Source organism: Xenopus tropicalis, chromosome 2 (genome assembly GCF_000004195.4).
Source record: "Xenopus tropicalis strain Nigerian chromosome 2, UCB_Xtro_10.0, whole genome shotgun sequence".
Lineage (NCBI taxonomy): Eukaryota > Metazoa > Chordata > Amphibia > Anura > Pipidae > Xenopus > Xenopus tropicalis.
In genome coordinates this window covers 127287978-127312660 of record NC_030678.2, presented here as the reverse complement: position 1 = coordinate 127312660, position 24683 = coordinate 127287978, and the positions used below count along the sequence as shown (strand labels likewise).

Below are 24683 nucleotides of genomic sequence, written 5' to 3'. Positions count from 1 at the left end.
ATCATTCTGGGGGTATAGTTTTCCTTTAAGGATGTCCCATTTTTGCCACAGAGATGCAGTAGTTAGACAAGCTGACATACTTGATCTACATTTTTGGGTTCAAGGAAAAATACAATTGCAGGGAAAATAAAACACAAGGATCTTTTTTTCATTTACAGCATATATTTTTTTTATTCTCGAGCACCAGCATATTTAAAAAAAAATGCACAGAAAATGAAAATCACACTGTTCCAATCATTTTCAATATGGCAGAAAATCTGAAATAAATTCTCAGATACATTCATGGTTTTTCTTGAATCACAAAAAAAAACCACAATCTTGACTTTTGATAAATCGGCCTATAGGCTTCTGCAAGGAAACGTGCATGTAGGCTGCTTAATTTTTAGCTCCCTATCTCCATTGCTGGCAACTTTCAAACACTGGACATTGGCAAGTATTATGTTAATAGTAATACGGACTGTATTCTAGTCTTAATATCCTGATCACCTGGTGTGTAAAACAACTCTTTGCCTTTGCTTTTAAAGAAACAGTTCAGGGTGAAAATAAAACTGAGTAAAAGATAGACTGTGCAAAATAAGCACACATTAATTGACATTCCAAAGACCAGAAACTAAAGGGGGGGGCCACATGGGACATAACTGTTCAGTTAGTTTGCATTTAAATATTACCCGTGTGCTCAGGATCAAAAGCAAAATGATAGCAATAACTTAGACATCAAACATATTTACAATATACACCATTAAACTGTCAATATGCAACATTTCCCTTGTATAAATTTGTCGTAGAAAAACCCATCATGATTTCACTAGCTTGCCGTGCTTTCAGAAGCCTGAAAAGAAAACAATATGCACTGTTACAAGCATGAATACCAGTTTTTTGACAATTTTCACCCACTATTATTAGCATTTATTTTTTTATTGCACAGCACCTTACAATAATTAACAAATAAGTCTATCAATAATGTAATGAGGGTTACAGAATAAATATAGGAGTATGAAAAATGATATACATGTGCAACCTCGGTATTAAAATAGCAATAAAACAACATTTTAGATACGACCATGGCTACAGCTATTTCTACATTTACTAATAATTTATTAGCTCCTGAAGATAAAAGTAGATTTTATAATATTACATTTATTATTATATTTATTATAATTATATTTATAAAAGCAGGATTTGCACAGTGAATATATATATATTTTCATATTTGAGCCATAGAAATATTTTGATTTGGTTAAAAATGTTTTCTTCAGGGGATGCTGCCAAGGTTGTAACCATACAGGAAGCAGACCCTGCAACTGCTTAGGGGGCCCAAAAGATAAAGAGGTTCCAGTGCAATACTGTAATACTAGTAGTTTCAATATATGCTTATTTTGAAAAAATAAAAAAAAATAGTTTTAGAGTGTCCCTTGATTTTGTTGGGGGACTAGTGCACTTCCCTTTCCAAAAGAAGAAGGAAATGTACTAGTGGATGAATGAAATGGTTTACTTTTTAGTTCCATTAGCAGTGCCACCTTTGTCTCCCAGGGATCCCTTGTGCTGAAAAGTTTATTATACTGGGCGGCACAAGAGATCCCTGTGAAAATGAAACCATATGGTGGCCCTCAGATGCACTGCATCTTACAAGAGCCGTGCATCAGCCTGGAGTCAACATTAAGTGATTTTATTCACTGGGATTTTATTTACTTTCCCTTAACTGGAAATCCTCGGGTCCCAGGAATTCTTGATTAATAGATCCCATACTTGTACATAAATTAATAACACTTAATATATAGCATACCTTCAGCGTCTCTGATGCCCTGCGGAGCTCTTTAATCACTGAGGACAAGGCCTCAGGATTAATTCCTTGTTCACAAAGTCTCACGCAGATAGACAAAGTTTCCATATCCAGACCAGTGTTCAATAATCTTGATATTTCAAGTAACACTGTAAAAAATTGGGTTATTAGATTAGATTAATTTTGATATATTTTGTAACAGTTTTAAATGGGAAAAGTAAGATTTACATAGCACACAACACGTTAGGCCTATACAGAAAAATAAATACCTTTGATATTCATAATCCATCTAAAAATTGAAGCAATATGCAGCAAATATTTGTTTATTTGTTAACTCTAAGAGGGAAATTAATCAAAAACCAGAACACAACCATTAAAGGAAAGGTTCAATAACTGCGGGTGCTAAATGTTAGGCACCCCCCCCCCCCACCCCAGTATTACTTACCTGATATCCAGGGCTGGTTTTCCTGTTAGCACCGGTCTGGGGTATATGTGAGCAAGTGAGACTCTTTTTCATTGTTTATAATCTCACGGCCAACACATGCACAGTAGAGTGAAAATTCCAACTTTTTTTTGTTAGTTAGGCTTTTTATGCTATTGCGCATTTACACACAATGCAAAGAGAAAAGCAGGAAGAGGATTGCTTGCTCACATGTATGCTTCGTTGCACCACCCACTACTTCTACAGTTTTCCAACTTAAATCTTTCTGCCTTGCTGCTACTTACATTTAGAAAGCCATCCCTGAATTCCTCTGGTGAGAATCTTCCATAAGTCTCTTCAGAAATAAACTCAAAGACTACTGCTGTGAGCACTGGCATAATATCTTACCCAATTCTGCCACTTGTAGTGCAGTGCCAACCACTGCAGTCTGCAGTAGGTAATATCCTCCTATTCGTGTCTGTAAGTTACCCACCCATTTAGATTGTAAACTCCATGGGGCAGGGGCAGCCTTCCTCATGTCTCTTTAAAGGACAAGGAAAGGTTAATATAAATTAAAAGTAAATCTAAAGGCATTATTTTTAAGTACTTACTGCATATCTAAATTCCCAGATCCCTGCTTGCTTCTCTGAGATATGGTGCTGGAAGCCTACAGCAGTGTGAAGACTACAGTGACATCACTGAAATCTCTCTGTCCTTCCTGTAGCTGCCAGCGGCAGCCTTCCTATTCTCTGAGCATGTAACTTGATCCTGTCTGCTGTTCTGAGCTACACATGCCCACCAGCCAATCAGAAGCGGATCTGGCAGAGGGGAGGGGGGGGCGGGAATGAAACACATGTGCAGTATGAAGCAAGGAGGGAAAGGAAGGGAGAATACCTTTTTAGAGATGGCTGCCTGTTCTAGAAAATGTGAAGTAAGTGTGACTGAGTAAATATTTGATTAGGTGAGCCAAAAGTGTGGTGTTTTTACTAAACAACTATTGGGCAGTATGCTTTTTAAATTTTGACTTGCATTCTCCTTTAAGGGCCGTGACACACTGGGAGATTAGTCATGCCGTGACTAATCTCCCCGCAATGCCATCCCACTAGAATGTAAATCGCTAGTGGGATGGCATATGCAGCGCCGCAATTTGCCGAAGTTTCCTCTCAAGGCAACTGTACAAGGTACAGTTGCAATATGTTAAAGGAGACATATATAAAAATTGAGAATGTACCAGTGAATTATACTCCTCTAAATATAGAAGGATTGTGCTTAAAAAGTTGTGTTTCAGACTGAGTTATTGAGAAATTCCACCAAAACCTAACTAGTCCTGCCCATCCGTTCCACTTCCTGCTGGCTGAATTCTCTGGATGTGCAGGGGAGCCAGCGGCACTCAGTACACTGCACTGTAGGATAGGAACCAATCCGCAGCTAGGCTGGAATGATAGGGAACTGAAGCCTGTCTTTGCTTGTGTAAGTGCAAGGCTGTGATTGGCTATCCCCCTCCTACTGCTTCTGGCAGGGACCGTTAGGACACGCCCACCCTTCATGTGAAACAGGTACAGAGAACTGATAGGATCTATAGGAAGCTGAAATAAAGGGGCCATTTTTACAGATAAGATTAATGTTAAGCCCAAAGTGAAACCAGCGCCGTATATTATTCATAATTGCCTACAAAATTAGTGTTTTTTCCATTTATCCGAAATGTCTCCTTTAAGAATCAAAGAGACAAGATGATGGCGGTCTCTACCCCGTAGAGCTTAAAATCTAGATGCTGAGGTAAATCTATGGGGGTTTTATTCTGTGGCAAGAGGGTATACTTGCTGTCTGTATCATGTAATATGATTCTTTCAAACTAGGAATTTTGGATAAATCTAAATATTAACTCCCTTACAAAAGAGTTTGCCAAATAACAACCCTGATTGTCATAATCAAACTTGAGCAAAAGCCAAAAACAATCTTATTATCTAAAAGAAAAATTTAAAGGAAAAGCAACACCGAAAAAATGAGAGTTTTAAAATTAGTAAAATATAATGTAATATTGCCCTGCACTAGTAAAACTGGTTTGCTTTAGAAACACTACTATAGTTATATAAATAAGCTGCGGTGTAGAAATAAGCGGAACCATTCAAAGGAGAAAAGGCTCAGGTTACAAAGCAGATAACAGACAAGCTATGTAACCCATTTAAAGGAAAAAGAAAGTCAAAGTCACTTGGGGGTGCCAAAATGTTAGGCACCCCCAAGTGACTTTGACCACCTACCTTTTACCCCGGGCTGGTGCCCCTGTGAGGAGGGAACAGCACCAGGCCGGGGTAGCTGCCGGCGCTTCCTTCTTCCTGATTCGCTGTGCGCGCATGCGCAGTAGAGTGAAAAGCCGAACTTAAACATTAAAGTCGGCTTTTCACTCTACTGCGCATGCGCCCACCGCTGGCATTTCAGCAACGGAAGCTGGAAGAAGGAAGCGATCCGCTCCAGGTGCCCCGGGCTGGTGCTGTTTTCTCCTAACAGGGGCACCAGCCCGGGGTACAAGGTAAGCGATTAAAGTCACTTGGGGGTGCCTAACATTTTGGCACCCCCAAGTGATTTTGTCTTTCGTTTTCCTTTAACCCTATTTCAACTACCTCCTTCGCTACACGGCAGATTGTTTATAAACATAATTGTGATTTTTCTGAAGCAAGCACATCGGCTTTAACAGTGCAGGGCAGCAGCACATTCAATTTTAATTACTTTAAAACATTTTTTTTTTTGGTGTTACCATTCATTTAATGCTTTCAGTTTTTTAGAGCTTTTAAATTGCATACAATTTGGTTTTGCCCAAACCTGAACCTTGCAAAAACGTGCTGCTAGAGGTAATGCCAGTTAGGGCACATTTTGTGCAACAGTGGCCAATCTGCACTAAGCATGGCCAATAGTGTACCAATAGCTTGCCCACATGGGGTGCATTCTTTTCATCTTATAGTACCAGAATATTTCCAGCTCCTGTAAAACCAGTACAGAGTATGTATGTATATCTTTATTTATAAAGCGCTACTTATGTACGCAGCGCTGTACAGTAGAATACATTAATACAAACAGGGTGTTAATAAGATAATAGATAAATACAAAGTATAATAATAAATACAGATAAATACAGCAGCAATAAGTTAAGAGTCGAGGACACAAGAGGATGGAGGTCCCTGCCCCATAGAGCTTACAATCTATATGGGAGGGTAATTTACAGACACAAATAGGCAGAGGGTGGTAACTTGCCTCAGAACAGGAAATAAATCAATAATGAGTCAATGATGATTAGAAAGCAAGTTTAGGGAGGGACTCCTTGTATAATATTCTTCCATGACTTAGTGATATCCTAGGGAGGGAGCCATAAGGGATACTAGCCATTGCAGTTCTTATACAGAGGGAGGTTTGTGGGGGAGAAAAAAAACGAAGTTTCTGCCTTATTGGTCTTTACCTATGTTAGTGAACACATGCCAAATTCATAAAAGCATTAATAATAGGTCACCTGACCAGGTATAACAGTTCCTGCAGAATAGGGGGGGATAATAAAACTATATAGGGAGTTGTCAGATCAGGAATAAAAGCTGCTGCAGGATGGGACAGAGAATGGAAACACTTTTACAAGCCCATGCAGAATGGGACCGCCTACTCGTAGTTTGCGCAAATCTTGAGCAGAAATAAACCCCTACAGACCCTCCACTCACCATCCATGGTCTCTCTCACTGCACTCATACTCCCAGAAGCATTCGCCATGGCTTCTCTACCGCTACCAGCCGGAACTACATCATCTAAAGGCGCGACTATAGCCCGGGAATCCTGCCTGTCTACGTGAGTGTAAGCTTTCTCCCGTTCCCATGGCGACCAAGAGGGCGAGGCCTACATTCGAATTTGTTTCGCGGCCTCCGTCACATTGGTCAGCTGGGATTCTTTGAACACGCCTGTCCAATTCAGCGCAGTGATTGGTTGTTACATTCAGGCAAAGGATTTTGGTTGGTTATCGAGACGGAAGCGAAAGCGAGTGGAAGATAGTGTGAGTATTGGGGCTGTTGCAGGAGTTGGAGTAGCGGTGGGGTCGGAACAGGTCGCCTTCTTGTTCCTGTGGCCTGCAGGTTTGAAACGGAGGGGAGACTGGGGAACTACTGCCTAAGCTGTATGTGTATATGTAACGTACATTGCTACACAGAGGTAATTACAAAACAAGACTTGATAAAGGGCGTCACATTGCCCGAAACATGTTGTGTATTTTGGTCTGAAATAAATAGCATTTTAGCAGAATTCTGCTTTATGGTGCTCTCTTCTATATTTGGATTACAAACCAAGACGTTTATGTCAGTATTCAAGGCAGATATACAATACTTTTTGATGGTATCAATTATATTTGCTTCATAAGTTGGAATACTGTTTATATAAATAAACTGCCGTACACGCTGTAATAGGGCAATAGGACAAACGTACATCACAAATTACAGGAAAACATAGTTTAAATATCATTCATGGCTCTTTATAGAACTACATAATAAAAACTGCCATCTGAGGTGGTGCTAGGTCTCTGGGTGGTGGGCTACACCAAATGCAAACTTCAAATATATAAAATATATTTTGTCTTTGTAGCCCACACCCAGAGACCTAGCATTACACAGCCAATTAGATGTATGTTACATGAGGAGAGGCGTTTAGTAACTGCAGTTGTAGCTATGGGTTTAGCAGTAGGTGTATTATGCACAGGGCCAGTTATAGGGGAGGGGAAAAAGAATAAATAACCTTTAATCCCAATGAGTAATTGTGTAACATTTGTTAGATATTTAATACAGAGATTAGTTTATTCCTATCTGGAGTGTTACAGCTGCTGTTAAGATGCAACTCTCGGTATTACAGGACCTCCAATAACTGGGGCCCCATGGCCTCTGCTTCTAGCCTTGATTATGCGGCCATAGCAAATAGAGAAAAGTGATTTAAACTAACTGCAAGGAGCAGCTAAAAGCCTTTCCAGCATAAGCTTTAACTATTGTTAACATTTTAGCAAACCCTCCAAATAGCAATCTTGTTTACACTGAATGTGGTTTTAGGTGTGATATGTTTCTTGTTGTGTTATGCTAAAACTTTTCTAAAATAGATAGTATTGTGACCATATTACTAGGTACTAATGGCCTTGACCTGCTTTGCAAGTTGTGCCCAGCCCATGGCACTTACCCCAACATTACTTAAATGCCAGCAATACAGGATTCATAGTATCACTCATGGGGCTGGAGCCATAATTTAAAGGAACAGTAACACCAAAAAATAAAAGAGCTTTAAAGTAATAAAAATATAATGCACTGGTAAAAATGGTGTGTTTGCTACAGTAACACTACTATAATTTATATAATAAGCTGCTGTGTAGCCATGGGGGCAGCCATTCAAGCTGGAAAAAAGGAGAAAAGGCACAGGTTACATAGCAGATAACAGATAAGTTCTGTAGAATACAATAGTGTTTTATCTGTTATCTGCTATGTGCCTGTGCCTTTTCTCCTTTGAATGGCTGCCCCCATGGCTACACAGCAGCTTATTTATATAAATTATAGTAGACTCTCTGAAGTAAACACACAACTTTTACCAGTGCAGGGCAGCAGCACATTATATTTTAATTAGTTTTATACACTTTCATTTTTTGGTGTTACTGTTCCTTTAATATTCCTGCCTTTGAAAGGGTTGTACTGCCTTTAGCCCAGTATCACAGAAGAAAGTATCATTCTGCAGCTTGTGTCTTTAGGTAATGAAAGAAGGTCGTGGTTGTGCTTGCCTTCTTGCATTTACACTCGAATTTCATTGGACTGTGTTCATCAGTTTTATTTTTCAGGAGAACTGCGTTTAGAAAAATTTGAACATGCATTTCTTAATCATAAGCGTACATGGTATTCATTTGATTTTTTTGCCTCTGATGTGTTTGTCACTTAACATGTATTTATTTGCATCCCACACAAACTAATTGTTGTGTTAACTCTGCCTTTTATGTTTCATATCCTATGGCAGTGTTGCACTTTTTGCTTCCTCGCGGACTGTATGCTAGTAAGGCATGTGTTGACAATTTTTCTCTGCAGATTTCGTAGCTCCAGGATAATATAATTCCAAACATTTGTCATGGGTGATGTGCGTACCCAATTAACACCGGAAACTCCAGGCCGAGCAGCTATTTTGAATCCATTTGAAAGTCCAAGTGATTATTGCAGCTTGCATGAGCCATTTGTTTCCAGCCCATCTATATTCAAGCCAACAAAATCCGCTGTAGTAAGTGATTACCCCAATTTAGTATGTTGGAAGTTTGTAACTGTGGAGGTCCATCTATACTTAAATACAGACTAAAAGCAGGGGTGTGTAAAGACTTAAAAATGGAGAAGCGCTAATCCTCCCCCCCCCCCCCCCCCCCCCCCCACTTCAGTATGCTCCTGGTCCAAACTTTAAAAAAAGAACTTTGCTTAATACAGAGATTGGAAAATTAGGAAATGTAACTGTATTTGGTTACAAAAAAATGTAATATACTAAAGCCTCTTTAATGCTTGTTTAAAACAGGATTCAGTCCATTTATGGCATGGGACAACTGCTATTTCCCTTGGTAAGCAGTCCCATGCTTTACAAGATAAAGCCCCACCAATATGCCCCAGGTACAAATAGAAAAGAGTAAGGAAAATGCCACACGGGTTGATTTCTCTGATGGTGTAAAAATGGGTAAAATGTTAGTTGCCACCAGTGAATAAAAGTGCATATGTTTTCCACTTAGTGGTGATCCATTTTGTTAGATCGATTGTACCCTCCACCAAAGTTCAGTGCTGAATCGTCAGATGTGCAGGTAGAAAGAAAAGAATTCTACAGATTCAGCGCTAAACTTCCTTTGCCTTTGCTTGGGCGCCTTCAAAGGAACCCAATCAAAATTTTCCATCCTTCCCGATCAACATGATGACTGATATTCAAGGCCTTTGCCAGTATTGGTTGCCTCGTCTCCCACCATACACATTTCATAAGATAACATACAATAATATTTGCCTTAAGACCGGATCTCCTATTGTCCTCATCTATAAAAAGAAAAATTAACGCCTGGGAGAAAAGCAGTGAATGCACTTCAGGGTGAAGACACACAGAGCTACTAGTAGCAGCTACTTCTCAGTATTGTCTATGGCAGGGTATTTTATGGCGGTTAGTAGATGTGCGAAGTAGCTGTTACATGGGAGTAGGAGAAACCGGTTTTCTGAAAGCAGTTCTAATGTGTAGTGCTGGCTTCTTCCGAAAACTCATGGCTGCCTACACACCAATATTACAACTAAAAAATACATTTGTTGGTTCAAGAATAACATTTTAAATGGTAGAGTAAATTATTTGCTATGTAAACAGTGTTATTTAGAATAAAAAAGTATACCATAAAAATCATGACAGTATCCCTTTAAATTGAAGTTGGTAAAACAATAAATATGTTGTCTGTTTTATCAGATATTGATTTGATAATGAGTTTGTTATAACTCTTTTTTTCTGTAGTAATATCTTGATTACTGTTCTTTTATCTAAGCACATAACAATTGATTCTGCTAATTGAGTCTGTGACTAATCTCCCCAAAAAGCCTTTCCACTGGCAACCAAGTGAATTGGCAGAGGAAAGGCATATCATTGCTTAGTTTTTCCAAAGTTGCCTGTAGGAGGAAACTTCACGACTTTGGTAAAACTAAGCTTTGTGTATGCCTTTCCACATTGTTGCTGGTGGAAAGTCATTTCAGAGGGATTAGTTGGTAGCGGAGATTTATCATGGGCGACTAATCTCTCCGTGGGGCATTAGCCAAAGCTAGAAATGGCAGAAGTATCTTTAAAATGCACATGTGGTTTTTGAAACAAGTGTATTGAAAAAAAAAACTACACAGAGAAGCCATTCACAATTTCTTTAGGCCATCAATGACTGTTTGGTCCGACATTTATGGTAGCCATGGCACCAAACTGGCAGTGGTTGCTGTGCTTCTAAATTATAGAGGTAGGCATGGCACATCCACAGGCAGATATTAGCACCTATCTGTCAGTATTTAAAGCAGTGTTTTTTAGGGTGACACACAGAGCTACTAGAAGCAGCTACTTATCACGGCTACAGAAATAGATGGTGCTCATCATTTACTTATTATCTACATGTGTTTTAGCAGAGATGATTCTCTATTGTCTAAAGCAGGGTATTTTCTGACATCCGTGTTGAGTAGCTGCTACTAAGTAGCAGTAGTGGTGATTACTCGCATTAAGTTTTTAAAAAGGCAGTTGCAGCGACTTTCCCACCATAGCTTTAAGTATAAGTCGCTGCGACTGATCACCTGTGCGTTTTCGCTGTGCGGGTTAGTCGCCGCGACTTTTTAAAAAGTCACAGCTACTTATCACCATGTGTCTTCACCTTTAGACTTTTTGGCCTCAAGATCCCTTTGTTATCCAGTACAGTATATGGCCATTGTGCTCATCTTATACCAAGATTATAATGCATTGGGGAAAAACTAAAAGTAAATGTTCAAGGAAACATAACAAGTGCAGTGTGTTTCCCTTATATCCTATTATTCTCCATACTGTCTATATATTTAAGCTGCTGAATATTAATTTTAAAGTCTAAATTGAAAACTGTTTTTTTTTTTTTTTAGACTCCCCAGCAATTTAGATGGTCAATTGATCAGCTTGCCGCAATAAACCCCGTTGAGATTGACCCAGAAGATATCCATCGCCAAGCTTTATTTTTAAGTCGTGCAAAGTAAGTTCATTTTTAACAATGACTATTATCTTTTATATAACCTACACGTTTCAATAGCTTTGTATGACTGTATGTTTGTATGAATGTACATCTGTAAAGTACAGATTTGTTGGTAAGAAATGAGTGTGCTGAACTGCTTAAAATAAAAAAATGTTTTGAAGAGAAGAAATCTTGCTCAAAGTTACTTTAAAAATTTGAAGGTCAGCAAAAATTTGAATAACTGATCCTGTTATTTTTTATTTTAAAGAACTGATAAGGAAACTGAAGAAAGGAGACAGAAAGCCATTGAGGAGGTAAGTTCTATATAAATAAACTTTTCGCAGTAGTTCCTGCAAATCTTTAGACACGGCTAGGGGGAGATTTATTAAGACGCGAATGCTCGGAGCGTTCCTTCGCCGATTTTTTTCGTACGCTTGCGCGAAATTATCGTATCCAATCTGAATTTTTCCCATTCAGGATTCGAACTCGTGTTTTAATGAATCGGCCCCTAGTTTTTCTTCTTTATTCATGTCAGTCGGGCTGTGGTTTTGGTGTTTTCAGATTCAACTAAATTGTAGACTCTGTTTTTATGTTTTGGATTTTATTATTTGGAATGATCAGAGCCTGTTTTTTCTGGATAAGGTGCCTTCTCGCAATTTGAAGAACCATTTAGCTACTGAAATTGGTAAAAAAAAAATATATATAAGTTTTGTTACCATCAACTAAAAAGTACTGTTTTATTACTGAGGAAAAGGGAAATTAGTAAAAAATAAATAACAACAATTGCTTTCTTTAATAAGATTAATAGCGTGCAGAACTTGGAGGGCTATATATCTTACGTCCACATTACTGTTATGTTCACCTGACTTATGGTTTAGTATTCATTAAATAACAACTGAACAAAGGCACTTGTTCTTAACACTTGTGGGGAAGGATACACCACACAGTCTTACTGGCTTTTGTAAAGTACTTTCTATTAGAGAGGTGTGGGGCTGGAGAGGAGAAGGGCAGCTGCAAAAAGTGCTGGGCAATGCATCATGTAAAAATACCCTGGGAATCCTTCCTGACCAGAAAGGACACAGGTTAAATAAAGAAGTTCTTCTTTTTAATTTTATGCCTGGGCTTTGGGTGTGTTTTAATATGTTTTGTTAAATTTTAACTGGCGTTTGAGTGAAAAATAAATGAAATTGGTACTATTGACATAAAAAGCATTTCTTCAACTTAACTCATTGTTTGGTAAGTCACAAATTGTATGCTATTGCATGTATTTCTTCAAAGATTATCTTCTGCTTTGATTCAGTTTTTTACAAAGAGAACAATTGTTCCATCACCATGGACTCAACATGAAGGAAAACAAGCTGCCCCTTTTCATTCAACAAAATGTAAGTTTCTTGTGTAAGGATTTGGCCATTTAATTGAAATGTAGGATGCTGTATATTATTCTATAAACAACTGTTAAGTCTGAATTAAATCAATCTGATCAGAAGCCACCTATACACATGTTTTTCATTTTTGCATAAAAAAAGAGTTCTGGGATCCATGCACTTAACAAATATATTTGCTTGCAGGTGCCGATCTTAGTCACGAATCCCCTATAGGAAGAGTTCAAGCTGTTCAAAGTGGAAAAAGCTCAGGTGAAAGCAAAATACAAATTTAAAAAGCGTTCTATAAGTGGGAATCACTTATCATGGGACTTTGTATCCAAAACCAAAAGGTCAAATCAGTGCTTGCAATCTATTCATTTCATCAGTACAGATGCAATTTTCAAATGTGCAACACTGCTGATAATGATAATATATACCATACCTGTAATTTAAATTTAGATTGTGTACAAAATTCCTTGTAATTTTATGCAATATTGCTCTTTAAACAGTTTTCAGCCTGCATATGGGGCCCTTAGACATGCTACCCCAACCAATATCCATAAAATAATCTGCCAGACATCGGTCAGGCAGGTTTAAAAATCCATTTGGGACAGGAGCGCATTGGTTCGTTGATGCGCTCCTCATCACAATGGCCTGTACACCGTCAAAATGATCCGATCATTTGACACTCTAGACAAATGATTGGATCTATCCAATATCGCCCAGCTGAAAGTGGGCATAACAGGGAGAGATCTGCTTGTTTAGCGACATCACCAAACAAGTGGACTTTCAATGTAAAGCCAGCTTAAGGCACCCCTCCAGTGATTCTAATTACTAGCTTCTTAGATTGGGCTGGCCCTCCTTTTTCCTGAAAAACACACCAGCCTGGTGTAGTGTGTACCAGAGCAGGCTACTGCCATGCTTCCCTACTTACCCAAGTATCCCCTGCTTAAATTTATACCTTTAGACTTGGCGTATGCGCCGTAGAAAAAAATTCTGGCCACTTCTGCACTGTGCATGTGTCAATTCTAAAGGAACACAGTAAATGCTTGGGTAGGTAGTGGCCTGGAGGTCTGCCCTGCTGAAACCACTCCAGGCCAATGAGTTTTGCATGGAAAGGAGCACTGGTAAGAGGTTAGCATTTATTCATTAGGGTATGTGTAACAAATTTGCACTCTCCTGTGACTACCTTATCTTCTGCTTTAAAATACAGGCAAGCTGTCAATTCACTGCAATTTGCAGTAGATCTGCTGTAGATACCTGCTAGTGGTTGAGGCTGAGGGATATGTACGTTGTAGTCATGTGCAGATATAAAGCAGTTTCATTGTAGCAATATCTCCAATCCTGTTTTATAATTAATGTTTAAGTTATATACCTGCTTTAGTCTCTTTAGAGTTTGCCTACCCCTGGACTAAACTATTACTGTGTTTGAATTTAAATGTTTTTCCTACACAAGTTGTGGTTTCGTTATTTTAAATATACAGAAAATTTACTATTGCTTCTAGTAATTGTAGTTGATTTAAGTTTCCAGACTCATAATTCTAATTTGTATAATTTTTTTTTTCAGTTGGATGCCAGACAAACTTGTCATTACCAGTTAACTTTAATTTAGAAAAGGTATTAGGTGAGTAAGCAATGTTTTTGCATTTGTAATGCATAGCTTTTCTAGCTTTTTCTCTGACTTGGCAATAATTCACTACTTTATGATACTTGAGCTTACTTATGATAAAGCACACCTGTTTTACCTCGCTCACAGTAGAAATATGCTTTAAATGGGTGTCCATAGAAAATCCATATTATGTTGTGTTGACATTACAGTCAGCCTACAGAAAAGATCAGTTTTAAAAGTTTTGTATGAATTGATTGCCTATGGTTTGTTTTAATAAAGCAAGTCTAAAGACTTGAATAAAGTTTATAATAAAGTGCTGATTTCCAAAACTTTGATTTATGTTTTTCCTTACTTCCTCTTGCCAAGACTGCAGCGGTAGCTGTTTGTTTGAAGATGGGGCATTGTATGTACCATTAACCACAATTCCTTAACCCCCATACTAGTATATGGAGTTGCAGCTCAGTGCACATTTCTGCAGGTCTCCATATACTACTATCATCGGTGCCCCAAGTCTTAAAGGGCTCAGCTACAGATAATGCTAAATTAGAGCCAAAAGGGGGGAAGGGGTTGGGGTACGTTTGCACTTTGTTTCTAAACTCTGTTCTTCCTCTGCATTGTACATTCTCTCTAGTTCATATTTCTAGTTTGTCTTATGGCATTACAGACAGTATGATGGTTCCAGTGTAAGGAGCAGAGTATATAATCATCCATGTGCCATGCAAACTGTATGCTTTGTCTTCCAAGGGGAATATTTTAGAGCTGAGGAGAATGAAGACCAATCTCAAGACAATTTGAGCTCCTCCTCACTCAGAAGAAAGTTATTTTTGGATGGGCATGCCAGTGGATCTGAAGGTTCATCATCATCATCACCTCATGAAGGGCCATACTATGATCCACCTACCTCCCTAGGTGTCCTTTGCTCAATTGATCTGTCTCCTGTTCGGTGCAGAAGTCCAACGCAAACACCAAGTTCGGTAGGAATTGTTGCCTATATATTTCTAATAAGCAAATAACTTTGTCTTCCTTCATTTGTACATCAGATTCTGAAGTTTAAAATACAGCAATATAAAATAAAAACTATTTATCTTCTGCTTTATTAAATTTTAACCTGTGTTTTGTCTTACAACTGCAGGGACAATTCTCCTCAAGTCCAATCCAGGGTGGAAGGCGAGCTTACAGTTTGGGGAGTGCTGCTAGTCCAACCTTCTTAGAAAAATCGCCAGCCAGTGTTACCTCTCCTTTGTTCTCACCAATTGCTATAAATCTGGGCAAAACTCCAAATGCAGGTATTGCACTCTTTAATTTCATTATGGTAATGATGTTTTCTAAGCCTCGTGGTTCAGTAAATGGAAGGAAAAAAAGTTTTACACGTCTGGAAAGTTAGGGATGCAGTCATGTTTGGAAATAAAAGTAAATGAAATACATCTGTGTAATTCCTGTCCCAGGGAAATTTTCCTTTGTTTTTGGTAAACAGTCTGCTTCCCTACATAAAATGACTGTCTGATGGTAGTGGGAAAATAACAAGGCAGATATTATCTGCTTATTCACTGTCTGTCTATCTATGTATTGGGTCTAAGTGATGACATTTTGAAGCTTATTATTGAGTCCTTCAATATTAATAGGGGTTGATGGAAAATGTATTTTACCAAGGATGGCATTTTTATTAGACGTCTGTGACTGTGCACAGTGTCTCTATTCACCAATTAGAGGCTAGAAGGATGAAAGCTGATTATCCAGATTTGTATCAATGTTTTAAATGGGTAGTTCACCTGTTTTAGATCAGTTGTTTTTACATAGTTCATCCAAATTAAAGGTGTCGTGCATTAAATTAGAACAGTTTACAATTGGGGGGGGGAAAAAGCATTTCCTGTGATCTATAAGGAAGCAATGGTAGTGGAAAAAAATGTTTGAAAGGTGATCCACCTCTTTAATGGAAAAGTATACCCCCCAAACAATATAGGTCTCTAAACAAATATTGCATACACCAGCTCATATATGTAAAACTCTGATTCATCTAAATCAGTGCTGTCCAACTGGCGGCCCGCGACCCCCCTCTGTGTGGCCCCCCACCTGTCTGGCTGCTTTGATGATTTACCTTTGAGTAAGCATTAAATGGTATCAGTACTGAGATTAACTGGCCCCCTGCATGGTTCTCACCTCAGATTCAGGCTGTAATCCCTCTGTATTGTTTAAACATGTAATCCCCTGTGTTTTTCACACCTTTTAATACCTGCATTGTTCACCCCCTGCAGTGTTCACACCTCAGGCTCAGACTGTAATCACTCCCATTGTTCACTTCTTCACACCTCAGACATAGGTACTGTAGGCAGAGTATGGCACATACAGCCATCATAGGGCAGGTAGAGTATGGCACACACAGGCAGGGTAGGTCAGGGAGGGTATGGCACACACAGGAAGGGTAGGGCAGGCAGAGTATGGCACACACAGGCAGGGTAGGTCAGGGAGGGTATGGCACACACAGGAAGGGTAGGGCAGGCAGAGTATGGCACACACAGGCAGGGTAGGTCAGGGAGGGTATGGCACACACAGGAAGGGTAGGGCAGGCAGAGTATGGCACACACAGGCAGGGTAGGTCAGGGAGAGTATGGCACACACAGGAAGGGTAGGGCAGGCAGAGTATGGCACACACAGGCAGGGTAGGGCAGGCAGAGTATGGCACACACAGACAGCATAAGACAGGCAGAGTGCTGCCTGTGTGTGCCATACTCTGCTTGCCCTATGCTGCTTGTGGGACGTGAACCTGGCAGGGGTTTGTTGTGGGAGTTTGTTAGCAGTTGGAAATAGCCATTAAATGGCCCCTAAGGTGTGTAATTATGTACTGGGGGTTGCTCTGCTATCCACAGGGGAGGAGGAGGCATATGGAATTTAAGGGTATATCTTAATATGACATAATTCTTTCACATATGAATGATGGTTGATATCCCCACAGTAAGGACCAAGCATTTGGGATTTTGCTGTGCTACCACCATTGTGATAAAATAGGTGTGGTTTGAAGTGGGTGTGGTTTAAAAAAAGGGGAGTGGTCAAAACTGGCTTCCATTAGCGGCCCTCCACCATGTATGCTAGAGAAATTCCGGCCCTCGGCACCGTAGAAGTTGGACAGCACTGATCTAAATAAACCATTCTCCTAAAAATATACTTTTTTTTAGTAGTATGTGCCATTTTAGGAATTCAGGGTCGCCTCCTGGGATCATAGGATTCACAGTGAACACAAACAAGCCAAGGCACACATACATGCTAGGTCATCTGATCTCAGAGAGCACACAGCCCATCACTAAATGGTGGATCAAGGGATGTAAAAGGGGAACATTTACTTAGCACTAGCACTCTAGGCTCCTTGGGGTCTAGTCAATAGCATCTTCCTGATGCGTTCAAATGTGTTAAAAGCCAAAATGTTAAATAACTGGCAAAGTATGCCCAGTTTTAGATCAGTATGTTGGGTGAGGGTGTGACAGAATGAAAATGATGGGATGCACAAGGCTTGGTAGTGAATATATACTGATCTGTTCATCCAGCATGCATCTAATTTTATAATGTGTTTTGAACGTAGGATGACTGACTTTTCTCATCAGCAATACCATTGTCCAGGGTACCAGAGCTCCTTTAAAGGAGAACTAAACCCAATCCTATTCTTAGCCTCCCCTCCACTGTCCCCCTCCAGACTCCCTCACTGCAGTGTCTATTCTTTCCAGAAGTTTCCTTGTGTGCTAACGAGTTATAAATCTTTAGAGCTGCACACTTAGTTTAACATTGCTGTCTTCTGACAGCTTACTTTGTTTTCCAGAACAAATACAGTTTTTTTTTTTTAATACAGGTGTGAGTTTTATTATCCAGAATTATAAAGACCTGGGGTATTCCTCATAAGAGTTTTTGTATGGTTTGGATCACCACACCTTCAGTCTATTAAACATATAAACACTAAATAAAGTTAGTAGGATTGTTTTGCTTCTAATTTGGATTCATGCACCCCTGTTACCAACAAGCATAGTGCATTGGTTTAATATCACTGGTTTAACATTATGTATTGTACAGTTGTGTAAGAAATCTTTCTGGAATGCAGCACCCTGCATTAAAGCTCCCATAAAATATTTGCACAAACCAAGAAGACTGTTTTGCTTAGTTATCAAGTAATGCATAATATATATGCATAATATTACAGAGAAAAGGCAAGTTGGTCAAAATACAAATGATTTGCTTAGAATTCTATAGCAATGGCATTTGTGGCTTTCTGGATCCCATATCTGTTTGCTCAAATTTAGAGAATAGAAATTTAAGAATATGGTTTGTAATAAATGTATGATTTTTGTTTTCATTGTATATCCACAGAACAGAAAAGGTTAATCTTTCCTTCTCCTGAAACACTTTCTGCTTCAACATCAATGGTAAACGCTTGTAGCCGGAGCCCTTACATTGAAGGATGCTCTCCAATAAAAAGTATTTTCCATATCAAATCAAGGTCATGTAGAGGAAACGCACAGTATCGGACATCACTGTTTCAGATACCATTTGCTCTTGAACATCAGACTGAAGACAAAGAAAACTCTCCCCCATCAAGCATGAAGTCCCCCGAAAGTGATATTTCAACCCGGTTTCATGAACTAGAAAATATTGTACCCGATGGCCATGTAATGATGGGAGGGGAACCCATCGTATCACCCACAGTTTACATGCAGCAGGACTATATGCAATCATCAGAGGAACTCAAAGTCAACGACACTGTAGAAATGGTGGAACCTGTGGAAACTGAAGACGACCACTCTTGGCCTAAGGAAACCGTGGCCACAGACAATATTCCGATGGCTAGCTTTATGACTGGCATGACATTTAGTGGGGAAAGTTCTCACATGTGTATGTCTCCTCTAGCTGAAAGCAGTGTTATTCCGTGTGAGAACAGCAGCATTCAGGTGAGATTTGTGATTTGTTGTTTCCTTCATTTATTTGCATGTTATGATACATGACTGCATGTGTAGGGTGGTATAACATTATTATGAAAACTGATATTTAGTAGAAAACTGCTAGCTTAATTGTGTCAGATTCTTCTTTGAAAAGCATATTCACTGGAGTTATTTATAAAGAATGGATAAATTTGCACCTGGGCAAATAACTGGGCAAGTAACCTATATCAACTAATCAGTGGTTAGCCTTTTTCATCCAGCTGCAGGTAGAGCAAAGAAAGCAAATATCTGATTGCCATGGGTTACTGCCCAGGTGCAAATTTGCCCAGTCTTTATAAATGACCCCCAGTGTCAAAACTGTACCACAAATCAGTTCACAATGTTCTATGGCTTCTTCTAAAAAAATGATGGTGGACAAATCTGTTGAAAGAGTGCTGGTGCAATTTAATATTCTTTATCATAAATTATGGAGTTTCTAAGCTGAGGAAATGTGATTGAAGTAATTTAACTTTAACATTTCAAGAATGGCACACACTAAAATGTGTTGCTCATGGTTAAATCTGTGCTCCCATGGGTAACAATTCTCCCAAAAATGCCTTGCCATTGCAGAACGTTAGGATCTGGCTTTATCATGGGAAAATCAAAGGGAAGCATTTTCCAATGATTGAGCCGGATCGCCCAGATCGTTTTATGTGTGCCCATCCTAACTCATGCAGTGGCAAGGCATTATTGGGAGATTTGTCTCCCGATGTAGCACAAATTTAAAGTACTGTCTGCCATTGCCCATAAGAATCAATTTATCTGAATTAGGCCTAGGATGTGGCTTATTAGCTCTGCTCTGCCATTTATTTCTGAAATTTTAGTTTATAACAGGACTGTGTGCTTTGCTGTTGCTAACCTTCTCCAGGTGGTTTAGTGCTTTTGGAGATTCTGTCTGATTTCTGTGAATAGAAATGTTAAGGCTGGTGGTTGATTTGTGATTTTATATGATGCCACCTCAGGTGGACAGTGGTTACACTACACAAACCTGTGGATCTTGCATTATGGACGGGATTGGAACTGAAAGTACCTACAAAGAGAACGATACCCATATTTCTGACATTCAGAATAAATGCCAGCATTTCAAGGTAAAGGTAAGTTAAACATTCCCATATTTAGAGAATATTAATGTTTGGGATATGTTTAATTCCCTTTTTATTGAGTAAGTAATTACAAATATATCACTTTGGGTCTGGGCACACACCCAACTCGAAACAAATCAATAAATGCCTTCAATGAAAAATCTTAAACCTGAGCCAAGCCTTCCGTGCCTCACTCATTTATATAATCACATCCCACCCCACGTTTTAGTACTATTTTTATGGAACATGATGATTGGCAGGCTTGTGAACGTGCCTTTTAAAACCATGTATTATAAAAGTGGAGCATAAAAGAATCTTTTGAAAAAAAAAATTGCTTTATATATTTGTTTAGACTACATGGAAAAAAAAATTCCTATAAGGTGACACCAATCCCCTCCTTTTAAAGTATTAAAAAAACTGAGAACTAAAGAGAAGAAGGAAGGGTTGAGGTGCAGATCTAATTATCTGTAACAGGAAAGAGCTGCACACCCAACTGCATTTGAAATGGTGCTTTACATGATTATTAGGCCACAGAGTGTGAGCAAAGAAAATCACATTTTGGGTGGACAAGCCTCCCTTCGTCAGTCAGTTGGCACAGCTTCTGGGTTGTAAATCCAATATACAGCCATTACAAATATGCAATGGTATTAGAGCCATTTGTTAATGAAACTGCTATTGAAAGAATCATATCTGTCCCTTGTTGTTTAGAACTGTTTCAGACTATTAAAAGTATTCCCCCCCCCCCCCCCCCATTTTTACATGAGGTCACGGAGTTCCATAGATTGAAAGGAAACCATGGTAGTCTTGACACTCAATCAAATAGTAATGTATATGTGTTTATATCAGTGGAGAGAACTTTCACTGCATATCGTAACATGAAAGGCTTCAAATATTCCATTTATTTTCTTTACCAGGAAATTTCATCAATAGATTGTAAAAATCAGCTCTTGGAACCAGAATCTCCAGAATTTCAGCAGCCCACACAAAAAGGCCAAAATAAACTTGCCAGATATTCTATAAACACCGGAATGTGGAAGCTCACTGGTGATAGAGCCATTAACAAATTAAATAAAAATGGTAAGTTCTGCATATAGAGATTCCTATTAGAGAACTATCACTAATTATAGTTACAGAGTTTAAACTTAAAAACTTTGCGATAAGTGAGAGGTGAGGGGGGTCTACGCAATGATAATAGTTAAGGGTGCTTTTTGCGCCCGGGGGTATGTTGTATTCCAACAAACGTTTGGATATCGATCATACATTTAAATGCAATGACCTAAAACTAACATTCAGACTGAAATTGTAGGATAAAGTACTAAACATAACACATAGGAGGATGTTCTGACCATAAAATAATTGGCAAACAATCCAAAAGTGATGTCCCAGAAATGTATTGCGCATGTATTGTGTATCTGACGATATCCTTGGGGAAGCCAGAATGGTAGGTTCCCCAAGGATATCGTCAGATACACAATACATGCGCAGATCGTTATCCGACTGAAATTTTCTAACCTGTCTGATCGACTAAACAACCCAATCGCCATGGTACTAAAATTATCGGGATGCTAATTCAGAGTCCACACATGGTCTGAAAATTGTACAAAACTACGTTTCTTATGATTATATTGGTGCGTGTATGATAGTGTCCCTGCTTTAAGACACACCCCCTGTACCTGAACAGAAAAGGCAGAGCTGTGAAGCAGAGTTGGCAGCCATCATGTCTGGCGGCCATTTCACTTCCTACTCCTAATGTTAATTGTCAAAAAGGAGCACGTGCACTAGAAGACTATTCCTTCCAAGAATTTGCACCCTACTGGTCATTGATCACTTCCTGTCACAGGCAGCAAAGTGGCCAGATAATGGAAGGGGCAACCCTGCTGTTTGACTGTCTGCCAGTTTAGTTCAGGTACAAGTGGGGCAGGTCTGTTCTAGGGTGCCTAATTGGGGCAGTTGGGGGAATAAAAAGTCTTTATTTTTTAATTTATTTAAAGAATGTGATAGCCAGTTAGTTACATGGCCAGTAAATTACATGCAGCTATCTGTATTGACCTTTGCTGGATTGTTAGCATTTATATTTCAGAGACTCCCATGCTAGCTGGTCGCAAGCTTCTTGAATACCAATTTTTTTTTTTTTAGCCACTCAGGCAGCTTTGATACCTCTGTCAAAGCTGCCTATATTTGTTTTCCTATACCCCGTTTATTGTGTAATTAATCCTTCTGTTTCTCTTTTCTTAAGGGCGAGTCCAAAGCCCACCAAGAACATTGGATCCAAAGTCCTTGTCGCAGTAACTACAAATACCACTTTTTGAAGAGGACTGTGAATATCAAAGACAATGCAAACTAGAGTTTTTTTTTACTGTGATAGCAGGGTTTGTCAGCAGTGTCATTAATAAATGTATGTGGTGTGGCGGATTCTGCAGATACCTTTGTGTTCATGTTAGTAGAGAAATTCCGTTATGATTTTATTGCCTTTTTGCATACCTCTCCTCCAGGAAACCTGGGGCAGTATATACACAAAGGCTTACAGGTACATATCCTGCTAATGGCTAATACTATACTTTTATGTGGATAACATGTACAAACAAACTGCCTGTATGTCCAAATGATGGGTTTTAAAAGCCAAGCTGTTAGGTCCTTACACCGAGCTTGCCTTATATAGCTCAAAAATAACATTTACTGATTGTTGGTTTATGGTTAAAAAGAAAACCAAGTTTAAATCAGATATTTGTATGTAAAGATTTTTTTTTTTAAGCAATTTCCTGTGTTAACTGTGTTGTATTTATTGATTGTGACGTGTACACAATGGTTGTCCCTGTGGTGTCTGTACAATTATGGGATCACAATAATCTGGCAGTACTAAGATGCCCACCAATGACCTCCCCTAGTCGTTATGGGGAAGGAAAGGCTGGGCTTCACTGTGATTGGCTATACAAGCAGCAAGAGAACTGTAATACTAAAAACCATGTTTCATGTGCCTTTAACCAGCTTTAAAAATGATTGTTAATAGTTAACTATACAGTCATTTTTTTTGGGGGGGGGTGTAAAACCTGAACTATAAAATGTGATATATTTTAAGGAACCCTGTGTCCAGTTTGAATTGAGAAAAAAATTAAACATGAAAATTTCCGTGTTATTTCATGTAGGCTGCAGAGGCCACATAGCATTTTATCTACTGATCTGGTTTACATTTCTAAATCATATTCTGCTGCTTAGATTGGTATGTGGGTTTGTGTGTTTCTGATAAAAAAAAAAGACAACGAGAAGTTCTTAAAACTATGGAAGATGGAAGTTGAAAACTTACTTGACAACTAAATGATGAATCTTTCATTGGCACCTAAAGAGTACACTGTTTATTTTTAATGAACATTGAGAAAAAAACAAAGCTCTGAAAATACAAATAAATGTTACTTTTTATAATATTTGTGCTTATTTTCTATAGTGGAAAAGGTATTGTACAGCACTTCTGTAACCACATTGCCGTTAATTTCTGCACCATCACAGCAACATTTCCAGTCCTTTTTTCAAGCTGGCATGAAACTCACAAGGGTTTATTACACAACCTTATAGGGGCTAAACATGGAGCATGAGGAAATACAGATGTTTTTCATAAAAAGGATATATGGAGTGAAAGACTGAAATGCAGTGACAATGTTAGAATTGAGAAGTAGATTTCAGTACTTTACATTTCTATATGAATCATGAAAACACAATTTTTAGGCACAGCCTGGTCTATTCACTAACTACAGGGTCAGATATACTTTCAGATCATATTTATTGTGAACGTTGTTCTTTTGGATTATTAAAACTAGGTGCAAGTCTCTACCATTGGCTTAACCTAGTTGAAAGAGAACTAAAGTTTTAGGTAGGGTAGAAATGTTGTACATTATGTTTTGTGCTTCTGTACCAGCCCAAGGTAACCACAGCCCTTTAGCAGGGAAGATCTGTGCCCCCAAAGATGCCCCAGTAGCCCCATCTTCTTTTCTGCTGATTCCCTGCACATGCTCTGTGCTGCTGTCACTTACTGAGCTTAGGGACTGACAATATACTGTATATATAGAAAATAAATGTCCCAATCTAAGGCTGATAAGTAATTAATACATATAATTTCTATATGACCGCTCAAAAACCATGTGCACTTAACATCAGAATTAAATAATCAGCCATGTAGCACCACCCTCTGACAGACAAACTTTACTTCCTGCTTGATATGAGATGACCCCTAAGTTCAGCTTCCCAGAGCACACAGCATTTGAATGTCCTTGACAATTCTAACAGATTCCAGCTTGGTGTGACCCCCTGTGAACAACTTTGAAGTGCTGGATCATACTATTACTATAGAGATGCTATACTATACTATACTATAGAACCTTAAGGGTAAAGACTCATGGAACTACTTAGTAGCAACTTGTCACAGCTACTAAATAGCAGAAAATACCCTGCCATAGACATTACTGAGAGTTGCCTCTCTTCTGTTCCACTCTTGCAAGTGCAGAACCTGACAAGGGAGCTATAAAACCATGGGGTGTATTTCAGCGCAAAAGTGCACATTTCCAGTTTGAAATCCACTGTGTCTGTGTCCAGTCTGATGCAGAAACGACATAGAACGGTCATGTTTCTCAGTATGTCTTTATCAGGTGGAAAAAAAAAAGCCCTAGGCCCCTGCCACATAGTGCGGATCCTTGGCCTGCAGATAAAGTCCAAAAATGCAACCCTATGTTTCAAAAAGCTGACTATTACGCCTGCCGCAGGTGCAGGCACACTCAGA

At 38.9% G+C, this 24683-nt stretch overlaps 2 protein-coding genes across 5 annotated transcripts; one reads left to right on the top strand and one right to left on the bottom strand.

Annotated features, from left to right (window-relative positions):
* Nucleotides 1–151: 151 nt before the first annotated feature.
* Nucleotides 152–5950, bottom strand: mzt1 (mitotic spindle organizing protein 1). Its single transcript, NM_001016381.2, is given in 3 exon segments — nucleotides 152–829; nucleotides 1784–1929; nucleotides 5900–5950. Coding segments are annotated over 3 exon segments (219 nt in total). The 5' UTR covers nucleotides 5949–5950; the 3' UTR covers nucleotides 152–805.
* Nucleotides 5951–6122: 172 nt separating this feature from the next.
* On the top strand, nucleotides 6123–23337 carry bora (bora, aurora kinase A activator). 4 transcript variants are annotated; one of them, XM_031897108.1, is made up of 13 exons: nucleotides 6123–6225; nucleotides 8273–8459; nucleotides 10823–10929; nucleotides 11177–11222; nucleotides 12209–12290; nucleotides 12477–12542; nucleotides 13840–13896; nucleotides 14626–14855; nucleotides 15014–15167; nucleotides 18229–18806; nucleotides 19799–19930; nucleotides 20833–20995; nucleotides 22155–22948. In XM_031897108.1, exons 2-13 carry the CDS (start codon nucleotides 8313–8315, stop codon nucleotides 22205–22207), a joined length of 1815 nt encoding a protein of 604 aa, XP_031752968.1. In that variant the 5' UTR covers nucleotides 6123–6225; nucleotides 8273–8312; the 3' UTR covers nucleotides 22208–22948. The 4 variants fall into 4 exon arrangements, with proteins under 4 accessions (XP_031752968.1, XP_031752967.1, XP_031752969.1 ...); XM_031897107.1 differs by having other exon boundaries at nucleotides 6214–6304; nucleotides 22155–23337; XM_031897109.1 differs by having other exon boundaries at nucleotides 6218–6380; nucleotides 19799–19924; nucleotides 22155–23337.
* Nucleotides 23338–24683: the final 1346 nt, after the last annotated feature.

What these genes read in the sequence shown, in the direction of transcription:
- bora (XM_031897107.1), top strand. Translation starts at nt 8,313, where the DNA reads ATGGGTGATGTGCGTACCCAATTAACACCGGAAACTCCAGGCCGAGCA. An exon ending in GACAGAAAGCCATTGAGGAG is followed by an intron (nt 11,223 to 12,208) that starts GTAAGTTCTATA and finishes GCTTTGATTCAG; the next exon opens with TTTTTTACAAAGAGAACAAT. An exon ending in TAATTTAGAAAAGGTATTAG is followed by an intron (nt 13,897 to 14,625) that starts GTGAGTAAGCAA and finishes TTGTCTTCCAAG; the next exon opens with GGGAATATTTTAGAGCTGAG.